At 37.8% G+C, this 21,301-nt stretch overlaps 1 protein-coding gene across 1 annotated transcript; it reads right to left on the bottom strand.

Annotated features, from left to right (window-relative positions):
* Positions 1-343: 343 nt before the first annotated feature.
* FAM217A (family with sequence similarity 217 member A) lies at positions 344-21,228 on the bottom strand. Its single transcript, XM_036742463.1, has 8 exons — positions 21,053-21,228; positions 20,827-20,998; positions 18,775-18,807; positions 16,821-16,905; positions 16,693-16,706; positions 15,944-16,015; positions 15,781-15,851; positions 344-1,889 (listed from the first exon to the last, which is right to left on the bottom strand). Exons 1-8 carry the CDS (start codon positions 21,226-21,228, stop codon positions 659-661), a joined length of 1,854 nt encoding a protein of 617 aa, XP_036598358.1. The 3' UTR covers positions 344-658.
* Positions 21,229-21,301: the final 73 nt, after the last annotated feature.

The raw sequence follows: 21,301 nt of genomic DNA on the forward strand, positions 1-21,301 counted from the left end.
CCTTTTTTAAAACACCTGACAAGGCACAAGGAAATAGTTTTCAAAAGGGCCTAAGAAGTAGAGATTTTATTAATTTAGCCCATGAGTTAGTAACCACTTGAACTCCATTAATGCATAGACAAAACAAAGGTATGGGAGAAGGGAGGATAAAAAGGGTTAAGTGAAAAAAAGATAACTGGAATAAGGAAGGAGGCAAAAAAAAATAGAAGATGCAGTCAAGGGTAATGGCAGAGTGCCACCAAAAACTGCAATTATAACCTCTATATATTGCATATAATATTCTTTCTCAATTATAAAGCAAATGAATATCTCAATGAAATTAAAAACTACAAAATTAAAGTCAATTATCCAATTTATTGATGTTTGATGTAATTACGTTGGAAAACAGTCACAACAAGAGGACAGTCTTTAGAATTTGGTTTACTCAGTGAAAACGTTTCTTGGTGACAAGACACAAAAGATTTATCAAATCTGTCATCATCATAAAAACTCCCAGACTTATATTTAGTACAAAGTGGGAATTTTCACAAGATTTACTTCAAGTAATCTTTGGGTTGTTTTGTTTTGAAATATCTGTAACTGGGAGTGATAAATCAGATTTCAACTGGTTTGGTGGGCTAGGTTTATTCCCAATGAGAATTAAGACAGGGAAAAAAAGTTATTTTTGGTCTATGTGTGAGCACTTCTCACATTTAGCTGTGAATGAAGGAGATAAACAATGCCTCTTCTGAACGTGGAGTGGTCTATTTACAGCTATATTTTTCCGATAAAGTTTCTTTTTACTTCTTGATGGTTTGCTTTCTTGTGCCTCAGGCAAACAAAGAGATAGAGATGATACAGATATTGGAGCCTTTGGCTGTAGGCATCTTGTTGAAACCATTTTAACCAATGGATGAGTTGTTTGAGCAATGGAATGGCTTGAAGTAGGTCTGGATAAAACTTCTTGGCATGGACTTAAAGAGGAACCTTTGGACATTTTAAAGTCGTCATAAGTAGCAATGATTTGTTTTGTGGTAGAAGAGCTTCTGATAGATGGTGGTCTGGAATTCCACTTATATTTACCAGCATTATCCCAACTGCATTTTGAAGTATTCTGCTCAAGTTTGCAAGAATTAGAGTTGTTTTTTCTTTTTTCTCTACTTTTATCTACACACGTTGTCTGAAGGAGCAGAGATTCAGGATATCTTGATGGCTTCTGTTTGGATGAGCCTTTGGACGAACTGGGCCGTTCAGTAATGACTTGAGTCGAGCAGTTGATTGGTATCTTTGGCCTTTCCTTTTGTATAGTCAGATGTTGTATTCTTTCCATCTCCAATAACCGACCTATCAACTGCTCAATGGAGCTTTCTATAGGATCTAATGCCACTTTCCAATTTTCAGATTTTGAGAAGGCCAGTTTGTGCAAGTCAAGAGTATTAAAAGGTGGAGGGAGAAAATCAGGATATGAAAATACTTCGCTTGGCTGTTCCAAGAAAGATTCTTCAAAGTCTTCTATTACTTCTGGCTTTAAGTTCAAGTCCATTTTTTTAAAGTAAGTGAGTAATGTATCATTTACTTTTTCATTTTCTGATAAATCACTTTCATCAGTAAGATTTTCTTCAATACTGCTGTTCCCACATTTCATATTCCAACTTGAAGGAGATAAAGTTTCACCATTGTTGCTTTCTATAGCTGAATATGAGTTACTCTGAGGCTCACTTCTATCTTTACAAAAGTCTCCATCAGCATATGGCCAGCAGAGACTTAATGGCATCTGTTGTTGCAATCCAGGGTAAGAACCAGCTTGTTTATCAAATGAAGCACTCGTTAGTGAGTGGTTCAGAGTGAAGAGCCTTAAAGGATTATTATTTACATTAAAGCCAGTTTCCAATGAAGATTTTTGGAAATCCCTTTAAAAAAATTAATTAATGTTAGATTTATTTACTAGAGTTAGAATGTTTTAGAAATGAACACAGTAATATGGGTAGATAACCAAAGTTAAAGACTGACAAATATCAATTCTGAATGTTGCATAGACACAGAACTATAGAGAAATGTCAACTTTCAGAATCCTTAATAATTGTCTGTGAACTAAATAACCAAGTATTCTGGTTGATCTTGCCAACCAAGCAGTATTACAGCCATATTTTTTATTTAAAGGCCAGGATTCTATTATTTTGCATAAATATGTAAAGTAAAATTATTATTTTCAATTATAACTAATTCAAGGCACCATAAATTATTTTTAAATTAATAAATTTAAGTACATCCTAGATTAGAACAGATTAGAGATACCCAAAGTCTATATACCCTGGAAGCACCATAACCAGACATAGCATCCTATCTATTGATAATGTTTGCACATAGTAACAATAGCTCACATTTATATAGTGCTCTAAGATCTACAAATCCCATGAGGTAGGGGATATAACTATTATTATCCCCATTTTCCAAATGAGTACACTAAACCTCAGAGAAGTGGCTTGCCCAGCTTCACATCGCTAGTAAGTGTCATAACTGGAACTAAAAATCCCAGGTCTTCTGATTCCAAAACTAGTATCTTTTTCACAACACCAAAGCTGCCTTTATAAATTGCTACATAAATGTCAGCTATTATTTATTAGAAGGGGTGTCCATTACACTCATTCACATTTGCAGCTGCCCTAGAATCACAGAATGTTATATGAGCTTGGAAGGTATATCAGAGGTCATGTAGTACATTCCCTAATAACTAATACAGGAATCTCCATACAATAACCCGGTCAAGTAACTTGGGCTTAAAGATTTCCTTCCAAAGCAGGTCATTCCACTTTTAGATAGCTCTGGTTGTTCTGAAGATTTTCCATGTATTGAGCAGGAACTTGTCTAACTTTCACCTACTGATTCTTGTTCTGCATTCTGGGGCTGCATAACACAAGTCTAATTCTTCTGCAAGTCTTTCTAATACCTGAATCTTTCCACTAGGCTTAACATTCCCAGTTCTTTCAAATGACATCCATATGACATGGTTTTGAATATATCCTCATCCTGCTCACTCTTCTTTAATGTCTTTGGGAAAGTCCTGCCAAAATGTGACAACCAGAATGAAACTCCTATAGGTGTGGTCTCATCAGGGCTATAACCCTCTCTGGAACACAGCAGAGTCTCACATCTGGTCCTCTGCACAAGCTATTACTTCTCTGTCTCCATCTTCCAAAATCTAGATCAACTAGTTTTCTAGAAGGTATTTCCTAACTAATCTTGTCTTATTTCAATCACTCATGTGTGCTGCATATGCTCACCACTAAAGTACAATTTATTAAATATACCTCACCAAATCAAAGTAGAATATGATGCTTTTAAAGTATTTTTAAGTCTTTCCTCTGTGCATGCACTTTTATGTATTTATGCATACACACACACACCTCCCCATGTACTTAATTTCCACTTCAGCTTTAATATGTAAATCACATAATTTAGAGCTGGAAAGCACTTTAGTAAGCCTAAGCAGCATCTAGTAAAGAAACAGTATTGGACTTGGAATAATAACAGATTCATTCAAGTCCTAACTGACATCTACTAGCTACATGATCATGAGAAACTCACTCAACTTTCCCTCAACTGAAGCCTCAATTCCCTCATCTGTGAAATGGGGATAATTCCTATACTATCTACTCCATAGAGCTGTTATGAGTAAAGTGTTTTGCAAACCATAAAGCAGTAGACAAGCATGAATTATTATTAGTCCAACCCTCTCACACACAGATGAGGAAAGGAAGACATGGGTGACCTGCCCAAAGTTATACAGCATGTTAGTCCCAGAGCCAAAACTACAACTCAGATCACGGATTTTAAAAATATACTATCCTATATTTATGGATGCAGCTGCTTTACTAATTCCAGAAAAAGTATAAGGGTAGGTTTTATAAAACATCAAGAAGAGAGGAACAAAAGTAATGTATTATACAACCACAACTTAAAGAAGTAGGATACTGCATTAAAAAATTTCTTGGTAAAAATGGTATTACATCACTACTGCCAACTAAAAGTAGAGGCTTCAGAAGAAAGGCAGATGCAGGAAATGAAAAGCTTCTTGAGAAAACTGTCTGAGAACAGGATACAGAGTTCTGGAACATGACTTAAAATACTTAAAATGGGTCAATAAACACCAATAAATTACATATTTTCCCTTATTTGAATGGCATTAAACTGAAAAAGCAGTAGGGAGCCAGAAAGCAGCATATACAATACTGGAATAAGAATATTAGAGAGGCCCAATATTCAAAGGAATTTATATCCAAGAAAAGAATTGACAATGAAACCCATAGCCTCAGCTATTTATAAGTGAATGCAAAAAATACAGGTAATTAACAGGGTGTGAACTGGAAACCATGATGGAGACAAATTCAAACATACACAGGCTATCCTTAATTAGACTTATTACTGTATGGAATTAGATTTATTACTGTAATGTGACTATGGAAGATAAATTCTTCTGTAGCCATATATCCAGACCCTACCACAGTGCTTTGCACATTGTGGGCACTAATGAATTGAATATCTAATTCAAAAGGAATAAAACAAAAGGAACCATAAAGTAGCACTGCATAATGAGGAAACAAATGCAAGTGAGGAAATCCAGGAACTAGAAAAAAGAGATAAGGTGGGAAAGATCAATAGAGAAAGGAACAGAAATAATACTGTTGTAGGAGTATATTATAGATTCCTTGGGAAAAAAGAAACAGACTAGGAATTCAGGAAACATCACAAACCTGTAGTGAGCTGGCATATCTTAGTGAAGGAAAACCTTAATTATACATCTGCTAGAGCAATCACTTCACAAAAAGCAGAAACTTAATGGTAATTTAATTCTTCAAAATGTAGAGGAAGGAATAAGAGAAGTTACAATGCTGAATCTGAGAAGAACTGATTACTGATATTAAAATTATGGTAACTTTCAAAGGAAGTTGACCACTCCATCTTAGAAACAGTGATGAAGAAGAGGACAGCTAGACATAGTCCTACATGCACTACAGATTTATGGAACAGCAGATCTAAAAGAGTTCAGAGAAAAGATAGGTAAGATCCCACAGTCTAATATCACATCAGTCCAAGGATGAGAAACTCAAGAATTAAATGTTTATGCAACAAATGATTCTGAGGGGAAGAAGGGACAGCTATCTAAAGAGATAAATGTGCATGTATAAAAAGTTCATCAATCAACTTATATTTTAAAAAAGACATATAGAAAACAGTAGCAGGGGCAGGTAAAGGAACTGAGTACAAAAATATGGCAAGGCCCCATAAAAATAGTATCTGGAGTACTAAGTCGCAGAATAAATTGAGGCTAGTGAGGAAGACTAAGATCAATAAAAGGGTTTTAAAAGTTATATTGGAGACTAACAGAAGATCAAAGAAAAGCTAGGACTACAAATGAGTGGGTAGGTCAATGACAGACAGTGGTGAGAGAAGACTCTTATTTTTACTGCCAAAGAAAAAGAATAAAAATGGTTTCCAGAAAGTTGAAACCCCATGATAAGTGAGATGATAAGAGTGACCTAGCAATCTTCAATGAGTTCAAGTCACCAGGCCCCAATGAACTAAAATATATGTTGAAAGACCTGGCAAATGTGTTTGCTGAGTCACTGTCAGCGTTCCTTGTTTCCACTGTGGCTTTATAGCATATCACAGATTTAAAACTGGAAGACATCTCAAAGTCCATCTAGTCTAGTCCTCTCACTTTATAGATAAAGAACTGAAGTACAGAGAGGTTAAGTGATTTGCTCATGGTCACAGAATGGAAAAAGCAGGATTTGAACCCAAGTCTGTTGACTCAAAATCCAGCATTCTCTATGCCATACCACACAGCCTGTGCTTTCTAGCAATGACCTTTGAAAGACTGTGAAAACTACTTTGCAGAGGTGGAGTACTACTGGTGTGGAATACTGAAAATACTGTCAGAAATCACAGTCTATGTTTTCTCACCATTTTGAAATTCACAATTCAGAATGATTAAAACAAAAAAGAAGCAGTCTTCATGTAGAATTTATTTAGCATTGTTTGATAATCAGTCCCTATGTATTGTTTCCTAGCTTGAAAAATCATGGAAGTCTTGCTTTTTAAACATGTGAGCTGAAAGAATCAACCTATAAGAGCCCATCGAAATTCAATTTTGCTAAAATCCAGCTCTTAGAAGAATGCTTGACACATAGCAAGCAGCGTTAAATGAATGTTTATTGATTGAACAACTGATGAAAATAGAACAATGAAGTACTGAGATGTCCTTCTTTGTCAAGCTTGACTCTATGATATCCAGGAATAAGAACCATTCACATGGTTCTTCAATGAATGAGTTGTCCCAGTCAAGTAGTGATGTTGCACCTAAAATTTTAAGTTGTTAGCCATCACTAAGAAGCATGATTTATGAACATCAACATATTTTAATGGAAGAAAAATAACTGACGCATTGACTAGTTTTGCTGAATTGCTTTTTAAAAATAAGGGATTGCCCATTGGGTAGAGGAGCAGAGAGTAGAATATATAATGTAGAGAAGAATATACAAAATACGTGATATAAAAACAAGAGATAACCCCAAATTCTTATTTTGGAGCAGGACTTGACCCTCATCTAAGACTATTGACTAAGATAATGATACTGAAACAACTTTATACTATCCTGTGTACACTTTGAGGAAATCCCAAGTACTGACTAGGGTATAAAGGAAGGAAGACAAACTGGCAACTGAGTTGTGTGAGCTGTCTGAAACTGTGGGACAACTAAAGAAATACTATCAAGGAGTTCACCCTTATGCTGACCTCATTGTCGTATACCTGGGAAACCTGGACAGTATATTAGCGCCATGCCAGGAAACTGAATCACTTCCATTTGAATTGTCTTAGGAAGATTCTGAAGATTACATGGCAGGATAATGTAGAGGGCCAGCTCTGAGAAAGTCCATTCTGGGATAAGATACAGGCCAGAGGCCTGTTCTTTCCCTTGAGCTGGTAACTCCACATGTGGGCTCTCCATCCCTCCCTCGGCATACACACATGTGCTGCTCAAGATGAAAGCTCTTCAAGTCTCCTCAGCATACACGTGCTCTCTCCAATACCCCCATGGCACACACTGCTAAACACCAACTGTGGGCTAGTAACACAATATTGTTTACGGCAAAAGGGGAACAAAAGAAGGAAGAAGTCATGCATTATGCAAACGCCTCCCACATGGATTTGTTGATTCTGCTTGCCTAAAAGGTACCTAAGCCCTGTCCCTCAGTTTAATAAACGCCTGGCCCGTGTTGTTCTTTTCACTCTCCACGGCATTCGGCCATCTCCGGCCATTTCGGCACCACAGCCGCTGGCGGCAAGATAAGATACCTTCTCAAACTGAACCGCCAAGCATTCAAACTCTGTTTCTGAGAGAGCAACTCTGATGGGCTGGTCAAAATGTACACTTGCCAAAAAGACATGGAGAACTCACATAGGGCAAGCGTTCACATGGTGGTCAGAAGAAGCGATACAAGGACACTCTCAAGGTCTCTCTCAAGAACTCTGGAATTGATTGTGTGACATGGGAGACACTGGCACAGGACTGCCTAGCATGACATGCCCACATCAGAGATGGTGCTGTGCTCTAAGATCAAAGCAGAATTGAAACAGCTCAAAGGAAACACAAGATGCACAAATTTAAACACCCCAAATGTTCACACAGACTATTTGTGTCTGATCTGTGGTAAAGCATTCCAAGTTTGTATTGGTCTGAATGGCCATAGTCAGACACACTGCAACTTGACTCTAGCACAGTGATGTCATTTTGGTCCTCTTCGAGAACAAAGGACAACCATCGCTAACCAGTTACTAACCGCCTTACTAATGAATGAGAGCTGATGAACAAGTTAAAAGCTGAAAAAAAGTGCGGAGTGAGGATGACTTTAAAGTCCTGCTGAGGTGGAGGCAATACTGACTCCGCAGAGACCCATACTTTTTTGGTAGCTAATAACATAGTGGCATAGCAGGCATTAGTAGACTTGGTACTGAATGACACCATCTACTGGTACTGTTACAAGGAATTCAATATAGAAAGTTACACTAGGCTAGGAATAGTGCAGGAGTATCAGGAGGCTGATAAAAGAAATAGAGGAGACTAATGTATTTAGGGGACCTGCTTTTGACTGCATACTGTGTATTCCTTCAAAATGCATAGCTCGGAGGTTGTGATGCTGGAATGCATGCTTAGAGTGAGTACTGGGAAACTATATCAAGTTCTAATTACCATGCAATAGAAGGAAGAAAAGACCTTTAGCTCCGTTATAGTTGGAAAGAAACTGCTCTGGGGCGTGATAATTATTGGGGCACTGCCTACAAAACTGATAAACAATGTTAGATTGATTGAAAAGACCAGGGGATTGGTATACGATGAATCCCATTTTGGTTGCACCTATTGATGAATGCCAGTGAGTTATTTAGAGCTGATAAACCTCATCAGGAGTACAGAGGCAAGGATGTGGTCACAGAAAGTGGCAGAAATGAAGAAAAAAGTGCCCCCATATGCAACCGGAAAATGGCTGCAAGTGTATGCTACAAAAAAGAGGCCACTTGTGTTCTATTAGTTACTGAAGGAGCTCAGGCCAAGATTGCTGTAAGAAGACGACCCCCCCCCACCCCGAGCAAAGCCACCCCTCCTAGGGGCTTTGAGCTAGAGGTCAAGGTGAACCAACAGAACACAGCCAAAGAAGCTAAACTGCCTTCTGGTTTAACTGTGAGTACATGCAGCATGGATACAAGTGAAAGAGGAAAATGCAACTAGTTTATCAGAAGCTGAATTCTACTGGTCTACACTGGGAAACAGACAAGGCCCTAGACACTAGGCCCTAAAGACAAATAACCTCAATCTTAGAAACTTTTCCTAGGTTCTTCCCACTAGAGTTATAGGACCTGTAGAGTAATGCTGGTGAAAGGTTGAAGATACTGAGTATCTAGCAGATCTTAAGTGTTATAATGTTAGTGGAATAGGAAGATCTTCCTCATCCATTAATAGGCCTATGTGACCCACTTTGAGCTCTAGCCCAGCTCACAGCTGTGATATATCCTGAGTCACACAGAGCCCATTGGGGGAGGAACTTGCCTAAGCAGGACCTTGCTTAAAGGGGAAGTTTGCTTAGGGGAGGCTTGCTTGTAGGAAGGCTTTCACACTTCTTGGTACTAAGTTGATGAGGCACTGAGTCACAAGGACTGTGATGCTTTCTGGCTCTGAGAAGTGTATGTATACTCTGAGTTGGTATTTTGCTTTGGGGGTTCACTTATGAGAACAATCTTTTGATTTCCTGGTCGAGCCTCTGAGTAGCCGTGTGTTCAGAGCTCCCCAAGTACTCAGATGTAAAGGCTCTCTCAATCTAGTGATGTATGTAAAGTGTACAGCAATATTGCTTTGATCAGGCAGTTAGAGCCCTGTCTGTTGGTCTTTTGTGCTAATTTCTCTTCTTGTATTTTCACCACATTCAGGGTACTGATCTTTTTCCTGAACTAGTGAATGTAATTAAAGTAAGACTGCTGACCCCTTTAAAAGCTAGTTTTCTTTTAAAAGCAGATCAAAGAATCTGTGCTAGCAAGCCATCCTGGGTATGCTAGGGTGCTTGCTATTACAAGTATCAATTTAATTTTATGAAGGATACTTTATAACAGCCTATATAGTGACTAGACCTCTGCAGACAGAGTGAAAAGGACTACTTATGTTAAGGACACAGCAAACTTAAAAATCCCTAAAGAAATCCTAGGTTTCAGTTAGGACATGGATACCATGACTCTGGCCTAGACCCATAAAACATCCCAGGAGTCTCAGTGTTAACTGGAACCAGCTCCAGTCTATTTCCAAGTCCTAGCCAAGAACTTGAGGTGATGAAAGAAGCTCAGCATATGAGCAACCTGACAGTTCATGGCTCTTGTGCTAGAATATGGTATTAGATAAGACCATCAAAGAAACACTGAACCCTTCAGCCCCATTATGGATCCAGAAAAATCTGTTCTGGGGAATTCTCCAGTGGCTAAAGAAAAGAAGATCTGAGGAAGAAACTGAGTATGAGTGCTGTTATGTTTTCACCATATTAATGAAATATGGGATATGTCCATGGAGCAATGTGCACAATCTACATCAATGATTCCCAACCTTTCCAAGAGTGGACTTGTAAAACTGATCTTCTGAGATGACAGAAGACCCCAGGAACCAACTAAAGTCAGCCACACTCATGAAGTCCTGCAATCACTATCACCCATGGTGGCAGCATGTAGAAGATTGATTTTTTTTTTTTTGTGAACTACTAAACTTTGAATAAGAGAAAAGTGAATTTGCATGTCATGCCAATCCAAGATGCCTGGACAATCTGATAGGCAGCCAGCAGTTTTCAGTTTTGGATTTCAGCAGATAGTACCCTAGCAAAAGATGATCCCTATCTGGGATCATCCCCAAGTAGGTTTTCTACCAGTCTGAGAACATGCCCCAAGGGATTTCTGGGATCCCTGCTACTTTTCAAAGGCAGATGAAAAAAAGTCATCGGGTAATTTCGAAGAAAGTCGTTTCAGTCAAGTGATGAGGTCATATGTCAGATTGTAAGAGGTTGAGAAATGAATGTAAAGAAAGGAAATGGGAGTAACAAGTGTAAGTGTAATGGCAAGTAAAGTGGGACTTTTTGTTGTCTTTTCTTTTGGAGTGCTTCTCAGCACTAAGGCAATCAAATGCCTTTGAGTCTTGCCTTTGTTTCAATCAAGAGTCTTTGATTGAACCAGGAGTCTTTGATGACCTGCTTAAGTCAGGAGAAGGCTTAGGTCACATGAGTTTGAGTAGCATGGCTGTGACACCCTCTGACCTTGAAGAAGTATATATATACTCTGAGGTTAGCATTTTGCTTGGGCCTCACTTACTGGAAGGGTCGTGTAAATTGAACAGACGAGACTCTGGGTAGCCATTAAGGAGCACTCTGGCTTTGAAAAACCCAGATATTGGTGCTTCTCTCTCTGGAAATTATGTATGTAATGTCTTGGACAGAGTCTAGAAGCCTGTCTGATTTGTGTTATTTTGCTCTGTTTATATAATTTCTGCTTGTAATTTCTGTTTGTGTTTTCTCTGAAGTTCAGGGTGCTGACTTTTCCTCCCTGAACTAAGTGAATGATATATGTATGTTTAATTAAAGTAAGATTGTAAACCCCTTAAAGTTGCTTTCCTTAGAAAAGCATATCAAAGAATCTGTGCTAGCAGCCCTCCTGTGTGCGAGTGTTATTGGTCTTAGCCACAGTAGTGGCAAGTAGCGTTGTTGTTACAGTAAGATAACTTTGACTACAAATTTAGAAAGAGAGGAGACAACAGCTTGAGGGGAAAGTAGATTCAAGTAAAGATTTTTTTCAGGAGAGACATTGGTATGTTTGTAGGCAACAGGGAAGGATCTTTCCAAGGAGAAATTAGAGAAAGGGAATGGAATGACTGCCAAAGTGGGTAGAGACAAGAGAGCAAGTATATTGGATGACTTTGTTGGGAAGAAGAGTCACCTCTTGCTCAGAGACTTGAGTAAAGAGAGGATAGAGGTTAATATTAAAGGGTACTGAGATGGAGAATAGGGAAGAGTGAGCTTATAGCGAATGCCCTGTGTTTTCTCAGTAAAGTATGCAGCAAGGTCCTCAGCTCAGCTGAAGGAGATAGCAAGTAGTATAGGTGTCTTCAGGAGACACAAGGAAGTTTGGAACAACTACTGTGCAGCGTGGGATAGATTCAGTTAGGCTGCAAGGGTGGGGAACCTGAACAAATTGTTCTGTGAAGTATGGAATCAGTCACAGGGCTGCACTTGAGGATCTAGAGTACCACATGTGGCCCCACCCCCAAATTACGGGAATGACGCCCCATCTGAGGTTAAGTAATGTAAATTTACAACGGGCCCAGAAAGGATTATTGTATGACATTTTCCAACCAAATATCACATGAATAGAAGCAGAGGGAGGAAAAAGGGTATAAGGTAGGGGAGGTGGGGGTGAGGGGAGACACACAAGTGGTGAGAGGAGTCAAGGGTTTGGATCTGGCAAAGCATGAACAAATGATAGAGGGAACAAGGGATTCAAGAGTAGAGGACAATGTTACATTAAGCTAATTAATAAAAGAGGAAATTAGAGAGGAAAGAAATTAAAACCAGAACAGAGTGATAATCTGGAAGAGTAATAAGAGATGAGGGGACTAAGTCACATTGAGGATGAAGAATAAGTTTAAGAGTAAAGCAATGGGACAGATAGAAGGTTAGGAGGGTATGGTCAGATAGAGAAAATTCAGAGTTCTTAATCACGGAAGTAGACTATTCCTGTGCATGAATGAGGTGGAAAGATGGTTAGGGGTTGATGAACGTGAAGGTCAGAATATTTTAGGGAACATCAATATGAACAATCTAGAATCTAGTTACTCAAACTTAAATGACTAAAGTTACCTTCCCAGAGCAGGCTAATTCCTCGGCTAAAAAGTGCAGCAGCAACCACAGAAATAACTTCTAATCACTAGATCAAATCTTCACTTCTACTTGGTCTTTGGAAAAAAAAACCCAAAATGGCTAAGTCTTAATTCAAACAGCCTGACTTTGCTACAAAATGAACATTCCACAAAATAACCAAGTAGCCAAGAGTTTGGTACTGGTATTATTTGTTTTAAATAAGTCTGCTTTATAGAATTTTTGAGTTAACAAGCATGTGAAGTAGGGAATTTATTTTACAAAACTCAAAACCTAATTAACTAACATGGCATAACAGAAAGAATGCTAGACTAGAAAGAGACAAAAATTCAAATCTTGCCTCAGATATTTATAAGTTATGTGACAAATAGTCAAGTCACTTAATTTCTCACACCTCAAGTTTTTCCTCATCTGTAAAAATAACACATGCTGCTATATGAGGTTGTCATGCAGAAAACACTCTGCAAGTAGTAAAGAACTCTATAAATATGAGTTATTATTAATAAATTTGGGGGTTGGTAAAATTCCTATTATATGAGAAATCTCTTCTGATGAGATATATCAGTCTAGTCAAACAGAAAGGATGTTACATTCCAAAAGTAAAGAGATTCTTAGCCATGGAAGGAAATCACAGGGTCTAAAATGAAGGGCAAGAGTCTAAATAAAGGGTGGTGATAAAACATTCCTTAAGTTGTTTTGAAAGTAGAATCAACATGCTATGAAGGTGGATAACATCTTAACTTTTTTTTTGCCAAAACTTTTCACCTCAATTTATTGGGAGATTAATTCTATGGGAGCATGCCTTTATTTTAAAATGGAAGTCAATGTACAGGAAGGATTTACTTTACAGCTAAGAATGCATCTTTTACAAACGATTAAAGACAACAGTAGTGGAAAGCCTAGGTTTTACTTATCTTTCTAATGGTATAAACCTTTATTATTTTAATTCTTTCTCTAAAGCAAATATTTGAAAATCACTACTGACACATAACAACAAGAATTATTACAAGCTGATTATCACAACTTAATGATAAAGGCTCTCTTGTATGTCCTTCCAGAACTAAAATATACTCTTATGAATTGTTTGATATTAAAAGCTTCTAATGATACTCAATATTGTCTTATCTGCAAATAAACGATTTATGAACAAAATGTTAATTGGTGCAAACTCAAAGTGCCTTAATGTAGGTAATTACAGGAATAATTTGCCATTAGAACAAAAGCAGCTAATTATACTCACTTCCCTCCCCCATCACCATATATAAACACAATATTTCAACTATTATATCTGAAAAGAACTAGTTCAAATTGAAGCCACACTGAAAATTTTACCTTATTTGTCCAGAATCAAAGACAAAGAAGCTCTTATAAGAAGTAGTTGAGATCATTTAATCATGTTTCCAGTTACGCCAATATGAGATTTTAAAAATTATTCTGACAAACATTAGGAAGTTTAAAAAGAAGTCAAAAGTTTATAGAAAAATTCAAAACAAAATACACAGCCTCTACCCATCAAAAATGTTTTCAGGAATAATCAACCACCTACTAGCTAGTTTCTGTAATTTCATTTTTAAAGTAACATTGCTAGGGATAATAATAAAATGAAAGCAACAAAGACTGTGTGACAGAATCTTGAGATTAATGTGGGGAATGAGTATGGTCACTTTGGCTTTTCTATTTACCAAGCTAGTTAGAAATACTGATATTAGATATATTCTTCATCTATCAGTATGCAAGGATAGCATTTTTTTTGCTGCTTATCAATCCAGCTTCTCCAAACCTAACATAACACATCTACAGCAGACCTGTCTGAAATTTTTTAAAATACCATTTTTCTATTAAAAAGGGAAAAAAAGTATTTCTTTGGACACATAGGTCAGTTGCTATCTTGGTCTAGTTACAGAAAAACAAGTACTGAAGAGTCATTTTAAATATTCTATTAAGTTTGTCCACTGCTATTAGGTGGGGAGTGGTAGGAAGAGGAAAAATTTCTTAAATACTGATCCTTGCAATGAAACTTGCCTTTCTGTAATATCACATCTCCTCCTTTCTACCACCAAAGATAATAAATGACACTTCTCTATTCCCAGAATAAAGTGAAAATTTTGGAACATTTCATCATAGGGCACTTAAACCTCTTGACAATGAAAATTCTCATCCATCGATATGCCCCACTGCCTTAGAAGTAGTCCTTCCTGTCCCCTAACAAGATCTCTACTTCTTGAGCACACATACCACCAAACTACTTTTAATTGTCACCACAAGTTCTGAGGTGACAACAATAGAATACTTAACTACAGATTACCTTTTTTTCTGGTAGTTCCAATGCCATCCGTTGGCCACAAAGGAAGATAAATTAGACAGCTGTTAACTACAGAGATGTCACTTTTTCAAAGCCAATGAAAATTCTGAAATAAACCCTTTTCACCTAAAATATTCCTCTTAAAATGATAGTATCTTCTCCTCTCTACAAACACATATGTATGTGTATATATATATGTATGTATGTATGCTTATATGTGTATAAGTGAAAGAAGACAAGATTAGTATCCACCATGAAGAAGCCAACTCATGAGTTGTGTTAAGTTTTCTATTTCTAGAAATAGAAATTTAAATATTACTTTCATTTTGGCATCATTTAAACAGTACTTCTGTCTTGACAGGGCTCTTAAAGGGTTTGAATTTCACAGGTCTTTCATTTCTCTTAGCTTTCATTACACTTAGCTTTGACAGTAGAAAGATAAACAAAACATCAGGCGAACACAATTCATCCAGCAATGCTGAGATTCAAAAAGAGGCAAAAAGGTGAAAAATGTAAGACAGGGATCCTGAAATAGCACAACTAGTCAGTGACACAGTCAGAAGAATAACCTGACCTATCTAGATGGATTAGTCAGAATGTGAAAGAGAGAAGAACCAGAGCACAACTGTGCAGTAAATCAAATCCAGTCAAGCACACATGAAAACATACTTGTCAATTCTTAATTATCCAGACATGCAGTATTTACATGACTTTCCCATTGGACTTGAGTCAGGAGATCTGAGTTTCAGTCCCAGAAAGTCACAACCTCTCTGAGCCTCAGTTTTCTCATCTGTAAAATGGGGACGGCATCTACTTCACAGTATTATTTTGGAAAATATTCTCTGTGTACCTTAAAATGCCTTATAAATATGAGCTATTATTTTTATCCATGCCAATATGCTTTCCTCCTCCAGTTCAAAACTTAGTAATCACTAGAAAGCACCGAAACATTACTGATCTTGAAGATTTCATATTTAATTAGCTAGTTCATCTAAAAAGTAATGTTGCTTCATTTGATTTAGCTTTGAATAATAAAAATTTTCTTACCTATTCTCCACAGTTATTGCATCATTATGAGGGTAGCTCCAGAATTGAAACATCCCTGGTTTGCTATTGTTCTGATAACCAAGAAAAATTAGTATTTTACAAAGAGCTAAAATACAAAACAATATTAAATCATGTTCTTTAGTTTATGTTGAATATATCTCACCAGTGATTTTTTCTGTGAGTTCTCTGACAAACTAAGTTCTATTAGTTGTTCTACTGGAATTTCCAAATGACTCTATAAAGCAGAAGGACATTTTTAAAAAAAGAATAATAAATCGCATCTCAGATCCCTACTCATGTTCTATTTCAAGGAATACACAGTAAAACCCTAAGAAAAGGACTTTCTTACATACACAGAAAAATTCCTGCTAATTCTAGCAGAAATAATCAATATATGCTGAAAAGAGAATTAGATCTGTTTGTTGTCTTTAAACTTTTGCATAAAAGCATCAATGAAATATTAACTGATGAGCTCTAATAAACAGATCTAAAGTTTGCCCTCATTTTAATAACATTTTAGCTTTTAATATTCTAATCAAAATTAAAAGGATAAAGTATTTTTACAACCTCATAATGAATTATTGACAATAATCTCAAATTTTCACAGAATTTACAACCCTATTTACTCTTTTGAAAATAACTAGAAAATGTACTCGTTTTATTATTAATGCTAAACTTCCTCTTATGGGATTGTTGTGCCTAAGAAAATTTTAACATATCAATCAAACATTAGTTACAATGACTATTTTGCAGTCTCATTAAGTCTACCAATGGTTCTAACATGTAAGAATTCTGAAGAACTGAAATTAAAAACTTAATATATTCAGGTAAACAGATGTCTTAAGAGACAATATATTATTTATTAAAATACAATTTGTATGTTATTTAAAAATCAAACTTATTTATCCTTACCTTTTTCAGCTTACCTGAAAGAACATGTATGAGAAAATGACAGTTAGTCTTTATATAAGTTTGGTGATACACTAAAAATAAACCCCCTTTATTTTCCAAGAGAAGTATGCACATCTAGGATTGCTTACCACCTGCTGCACTCTCCCTTCCAGGTGGGAGGTTTTTACTTTCAGGAGTGAAGACATCTGATTCCAAATTCCAGTGAGGTAAATTCTATAACAATATTTGTTTTAGAATAGACTTAATGCTAAGTACTAAAGAAGCTTCGCTACATTTTCCTAATGCAATTTTTATTATTTACTAAATATGCTAATTTAGAAACTATATACTCTAGTAAGCAATAATGCTTCAATACTTCCTTTGCCCTGCGGTTATTACATATATTGTTATATATGTAATACTATATACTGTATACTATGGCTGGGGAGCAGACAAATATTGTTATCGACCCAATACAAACCTGAAACACTTGATGCAAGCTTTTAATTCAAAGGAAAGAGATAGGACTGGACCTGTGATTTCACTGATGTAGAGAACTTCCAGATGAAGAAACTCTTTCTAACAACGCAAGTTGGTCCCTTCTCTGCAATTTATAGTCTTAAATAGTTGCCTAGCACTGAGAGGGTAAATTACTTGCCCAGGGTCACACAGCCAGAATAGGTCAAAGGTGGAACTTGAACCCAGGTCTTCCTGGTTCAGAAGCCAGCTCTCTCTTTCTCCACTATGCCACACTTCCTTTTAAGCCAAAGGAAAACAGGTTTTTAAAGGGCTTATGTTTTAATCATCACAGCTGTATCACAAACAGTTTCATCTCCCTCAATACCCTGGCACTTAATTGCATGTTCACTAAATCCTCTGCATCTGAGGACCACTAAGATGCCAAAAAATCCTTACCATATTTAAGCCCATTATTCCCAATATATGAAGCACTGGTCACACCCTTACTAGTATTGGGCTCCATAACTTGAGGAAAACTTAGGAAAAGTTCAAAAAGGAATTATAAAATTGATTAGAAAATTAAAGAATAAAATCCTTGATAAAGAGTAAAAACAAGTGGAACGATTCATTCTAGTGAAATGAGAAGTGAAATATAATTTTAAAAAACACGCAAATTATTTTATTAAGAATTGGAACCAACTGTCCTTTACCTCCACTGAATATGAAAGGATGAAAACAGCTTTAAAACACTTAGCAGGTTAATTACAAGAAAAAAATGTCCTGGTAGAAGAGTTAATTGTTCAAAAATGGAATGGAATATTAAAAGGACTACAGAATCTCTTCCTCTTTGACTGACTTAGGACCTTTGTTTCTGTTTGGGATGATATGTGATTGTGACTATGACTTTTCAAAGTAACTTTCAACTTAGGGATTTTATTACTACTCTAACACACTACCAACATGTGCAGCAATTTTTATATAAAGGGAAGTTTGTGAACTGTGCTGTTGACATCAGATGGGAACCTTTTCAACAAAACCCAGTTTTGACTTCTACTAACAGCCAGAAGGGTTGACTCATCAAGCAACCATCACATCCTATAGTACTATAGTGTATCACATCAACCAGATTGTATTATGGTAATTTGATCTTAAGGGTAGGAATTGCCTTATACTTTTTTTTGTATCCCTCATGGTACCTTGCAGACAATAGGTGCTCAAAATTGTTTTGTTTTGTTTTTGCTGACTGAAGTCCTTTGTTGTGACGAGCAAAACGAGAAAAAGAACATTGCCTGACCATTTTAGTGAAGTCTTATTACAATTAGAAATATATTTAGATCACAAGAAAAAACTGATTTCACTTGATTTACAAATCCACCAAATGGAAATTTGATTATACCTAGGAATGAAATAAAAAAAGGATTCTTAACAGTATGACTCAATTCCACTTGGCAATAGGAGTTGTTATTCTTACAAAGTTACAAATGATGTCATACCTCATGAGGGATGTTTGAGATAGGAAGATGACTGCCATAGATCCCACCAAACGAATTTCTTTTCCCCATTAGGCTGAAGTTGCCTCTCTGTTTTCCCAAAATCCTCCTATACAAACGTAGGACAGGTACATTTATGTAAGTGTTGTCTTACCCATAAAAGTAAAGTATAGGCTTCACTCTGTGCCTAAAAGAGGATAAGGAAGTATTAAGAAGGCAAAACAGATAGGATGCCAAGTTGAGACCATAAGGAATCAGCCAGTGAAAGATTAATAGTAGTAAGGAGACACTTTGAAGACAGGTAGAAGCAGATAGGAAAGGGCAGGCTGACAAAAGATCAAAAGAGAAAGGGAGAGAAGATAAATTCTGGAAAGAGGAACAACAGGGTGAATTATTTGGAATAAGTCAAGGGCTTTGTTTTCCTCAAGTCCATTACGATCTACATAGGTCATAGAATTAGAAACAGGGCAGGCACCAGCTACTCAATGCAATAAGAGGGGTACTAAAGGCCCATTTACACAAAGATCTCTCCCCTTTCAGAATTCTAATAAGCAATTTTGTTCATACCTCTCATGCAATTATCATAATCTATTTTGTACTATGGTAATTTGTTACCTTCCAGGTTGTAAACTCCCTATCTTTGAGGTAGTTGATAAAAGCATTGTTATGCTCATCTTATAGATAAGGAAGCTGAGGATCAAGGAGGGAAAGTAAGTGTTCAAAGTATACATAGCTTGTAAGTGGGGAAGAACTAACTCAAGTTTCCTGAATCCAACTTTGGTATTGTGTGAGGTAGTGAGAGAATAAAGTGTGAAGACTTCACAGGGTATATGTGTGTGTGTGTATATATATATATATATATATATATGTATATATGTATTATTAATGTTTGAGAATCAATATTTAGAGAAAAGGGAAATAGGATAAATTTGAGTCTGTGGGAATCTGATTATTTAGCCTTTAGGAATGTCTTTCTCCCCCTTCTTCTTTAGATTTGTAGATGTCACCTCAGCTGTGAATGGAATACAAGATTGTGAAAGCTTCCCTATGAATAACTCAGGCAAGGTGATACTCAAATAGTACAAATTTAGTTAGGATGTGGACCTCACTAGGCCTAAGTTTCGTTTTCCTGTAAATCATATGATTTCGGGGAAATCAGGTGATACTCCCCTCTCCCCCTCCCCTAGCCTACTCACAAACCGCCATCTTAACATTAAAGTTTCCCTATAAGGTAATTCTGTAGTTTCTGTGCTGGTATTGGGTAAAACTTATTCTTGGTTAGATTGTGAGGCCACCTGTCCCCGCAAATGGGGACAGAGGTCCAGCCTCTGGGGTGGGATTTCTTAGAATTGTTTGTACAAGGATACATATATCCCCTTGCTTGCCTTCTCCCCCTTGCCTCTCTTCACTACTATCTCCGCCCTAGTAGTGGGAGATGCCCAATTCTCACTCGACTTGATCAAATAAAGCTTCTGTTTTGTTTCTACCTTGAGAAAGCCGACACACCTCTGTTTTTTTTATTTGAGTCAGTGGTCTGTTGTCCCACACAGTATTATAGGACCCAACTTTTTACTCTACCCCTCAGGAAGGAATCATGCCCTCCTTAACTGTATTCCTCCAAACACACCTAGTACAGTGCCTAGCACAATGACTGAACACCTGAGGCACTGGATAAATGTTTGTGGATGAAAGAATTCCCTGCCCCAACTCCTGTCATCATGCCAAAAATTCCTAGCCTTCCTTAATGGTTCTTTCATAAACACACCTACAAATTGAGATAGATTTAGATATTTAGATTTAGATAGATTTGGGGTTTAGGATAGATTTAGAATTACTTTTAAAACACTCTAAGTGCCATACTTCTAAAAGCTAAACTACGGCCTTCAGAAATCACGAAATAAGTGGATTCTGGTACAAGATAAATGTGGAGTTTTGTATTAACTATTAGGTATGTGACTAATGTCATCTAGCAGAAGGGCCCAGTGCATTGGGGTGGACCACGGGACAGGTTTCTACAGCTGGAAACCAAAGATGAGGAAGGTGGGTGCGGCAGCTTCTGAGTCTCAAGGGCTTGCGGGTGGGGGTGGGGAAGGGAGTGGCAGTGGGGTTAGAAGATAAAGGCCCATAGGAAAAGGCCCTGGCAAGAACCGGGTTCAGTCCTGGGGGAGACAGAGAACCCACATTGGTTTGGCATGGTCAAGGATACAGCACCAAAGACGGTCATCCCGCCGCCTAGCTTCGTCCCTGGTTCGGGCCTTGTGGACAGTGACTCCCGGGGCTGGCTAAGTGGGTGCCCTTGGGCAGGAGGCTGCCTCAGAGACAGGAATAATGGAGGCCCCTCTAGGCCCCCGCGGGGCACGAAGGCCGGAAGGGGATGGCTTGGCGGGGGGGGGGGGGAGAAGGGGTTTCCCAGGGGCCCGAGCCCCTCTTACCCCACGGCGCCCTGGGCCCATGCGCCGTCCCCGATGTCCTCGGCTGCTCCTCCGCCAGCCTGGACGCCGGCCCCCTCCAGGTGCACTAGGAAGGCCTGGGAACAAACGCCCGGCTCGGCCATCCTGAGGGGGCACGGCGGGGAGGTGCACGGGGCCGCGTCGCCATAGATGGACATGTGGGCCCCGCAGCCCGGCGCGGTCGAAGGCGCCGGGCTGGACCTCGGGCCTGGGGAGGTGACCCCTGGCCGG

This window comes from Trichosurus vulpecula, chromosome 1 (genome assembly GCF_011100635.1).
Source record: "Trichosurus vulpecula isolate mTriVul1 chromosome 1, mTriVul1.pri, whole genome shotgun sequence".
In the NCBI taxonomy this organism is placed as follows: Eukaryota; Metazoa; Chordata; class Mammalia; order Diprotodontia; family Phalangeridae; genus Trichosurus; species Trichosurus vulpecula.

Coding starts and splice junctions, on each gene's coding strand:
- FAM217A (XM_036742463.1), bottom strand. CDS start 21,228: ATGTCCATCTATGGCGACGCGGCCCCGTGCACCTCCCCGCCGTGCCCC. Junction 15,852..15,943: donor ACTCACAGAAAAAATCACTG/GTGAGATATATT, acceptor CTTGGTTATCAG/AACAATAGCAAACCAGGGAT. Junction 1,890..15,780: donor GCAATAACTGTGGAGAATAG/GTAAGAAAATTT, acceptor ATTTTTTTAAAG/GGATTTCCAAAAATCTTCAT.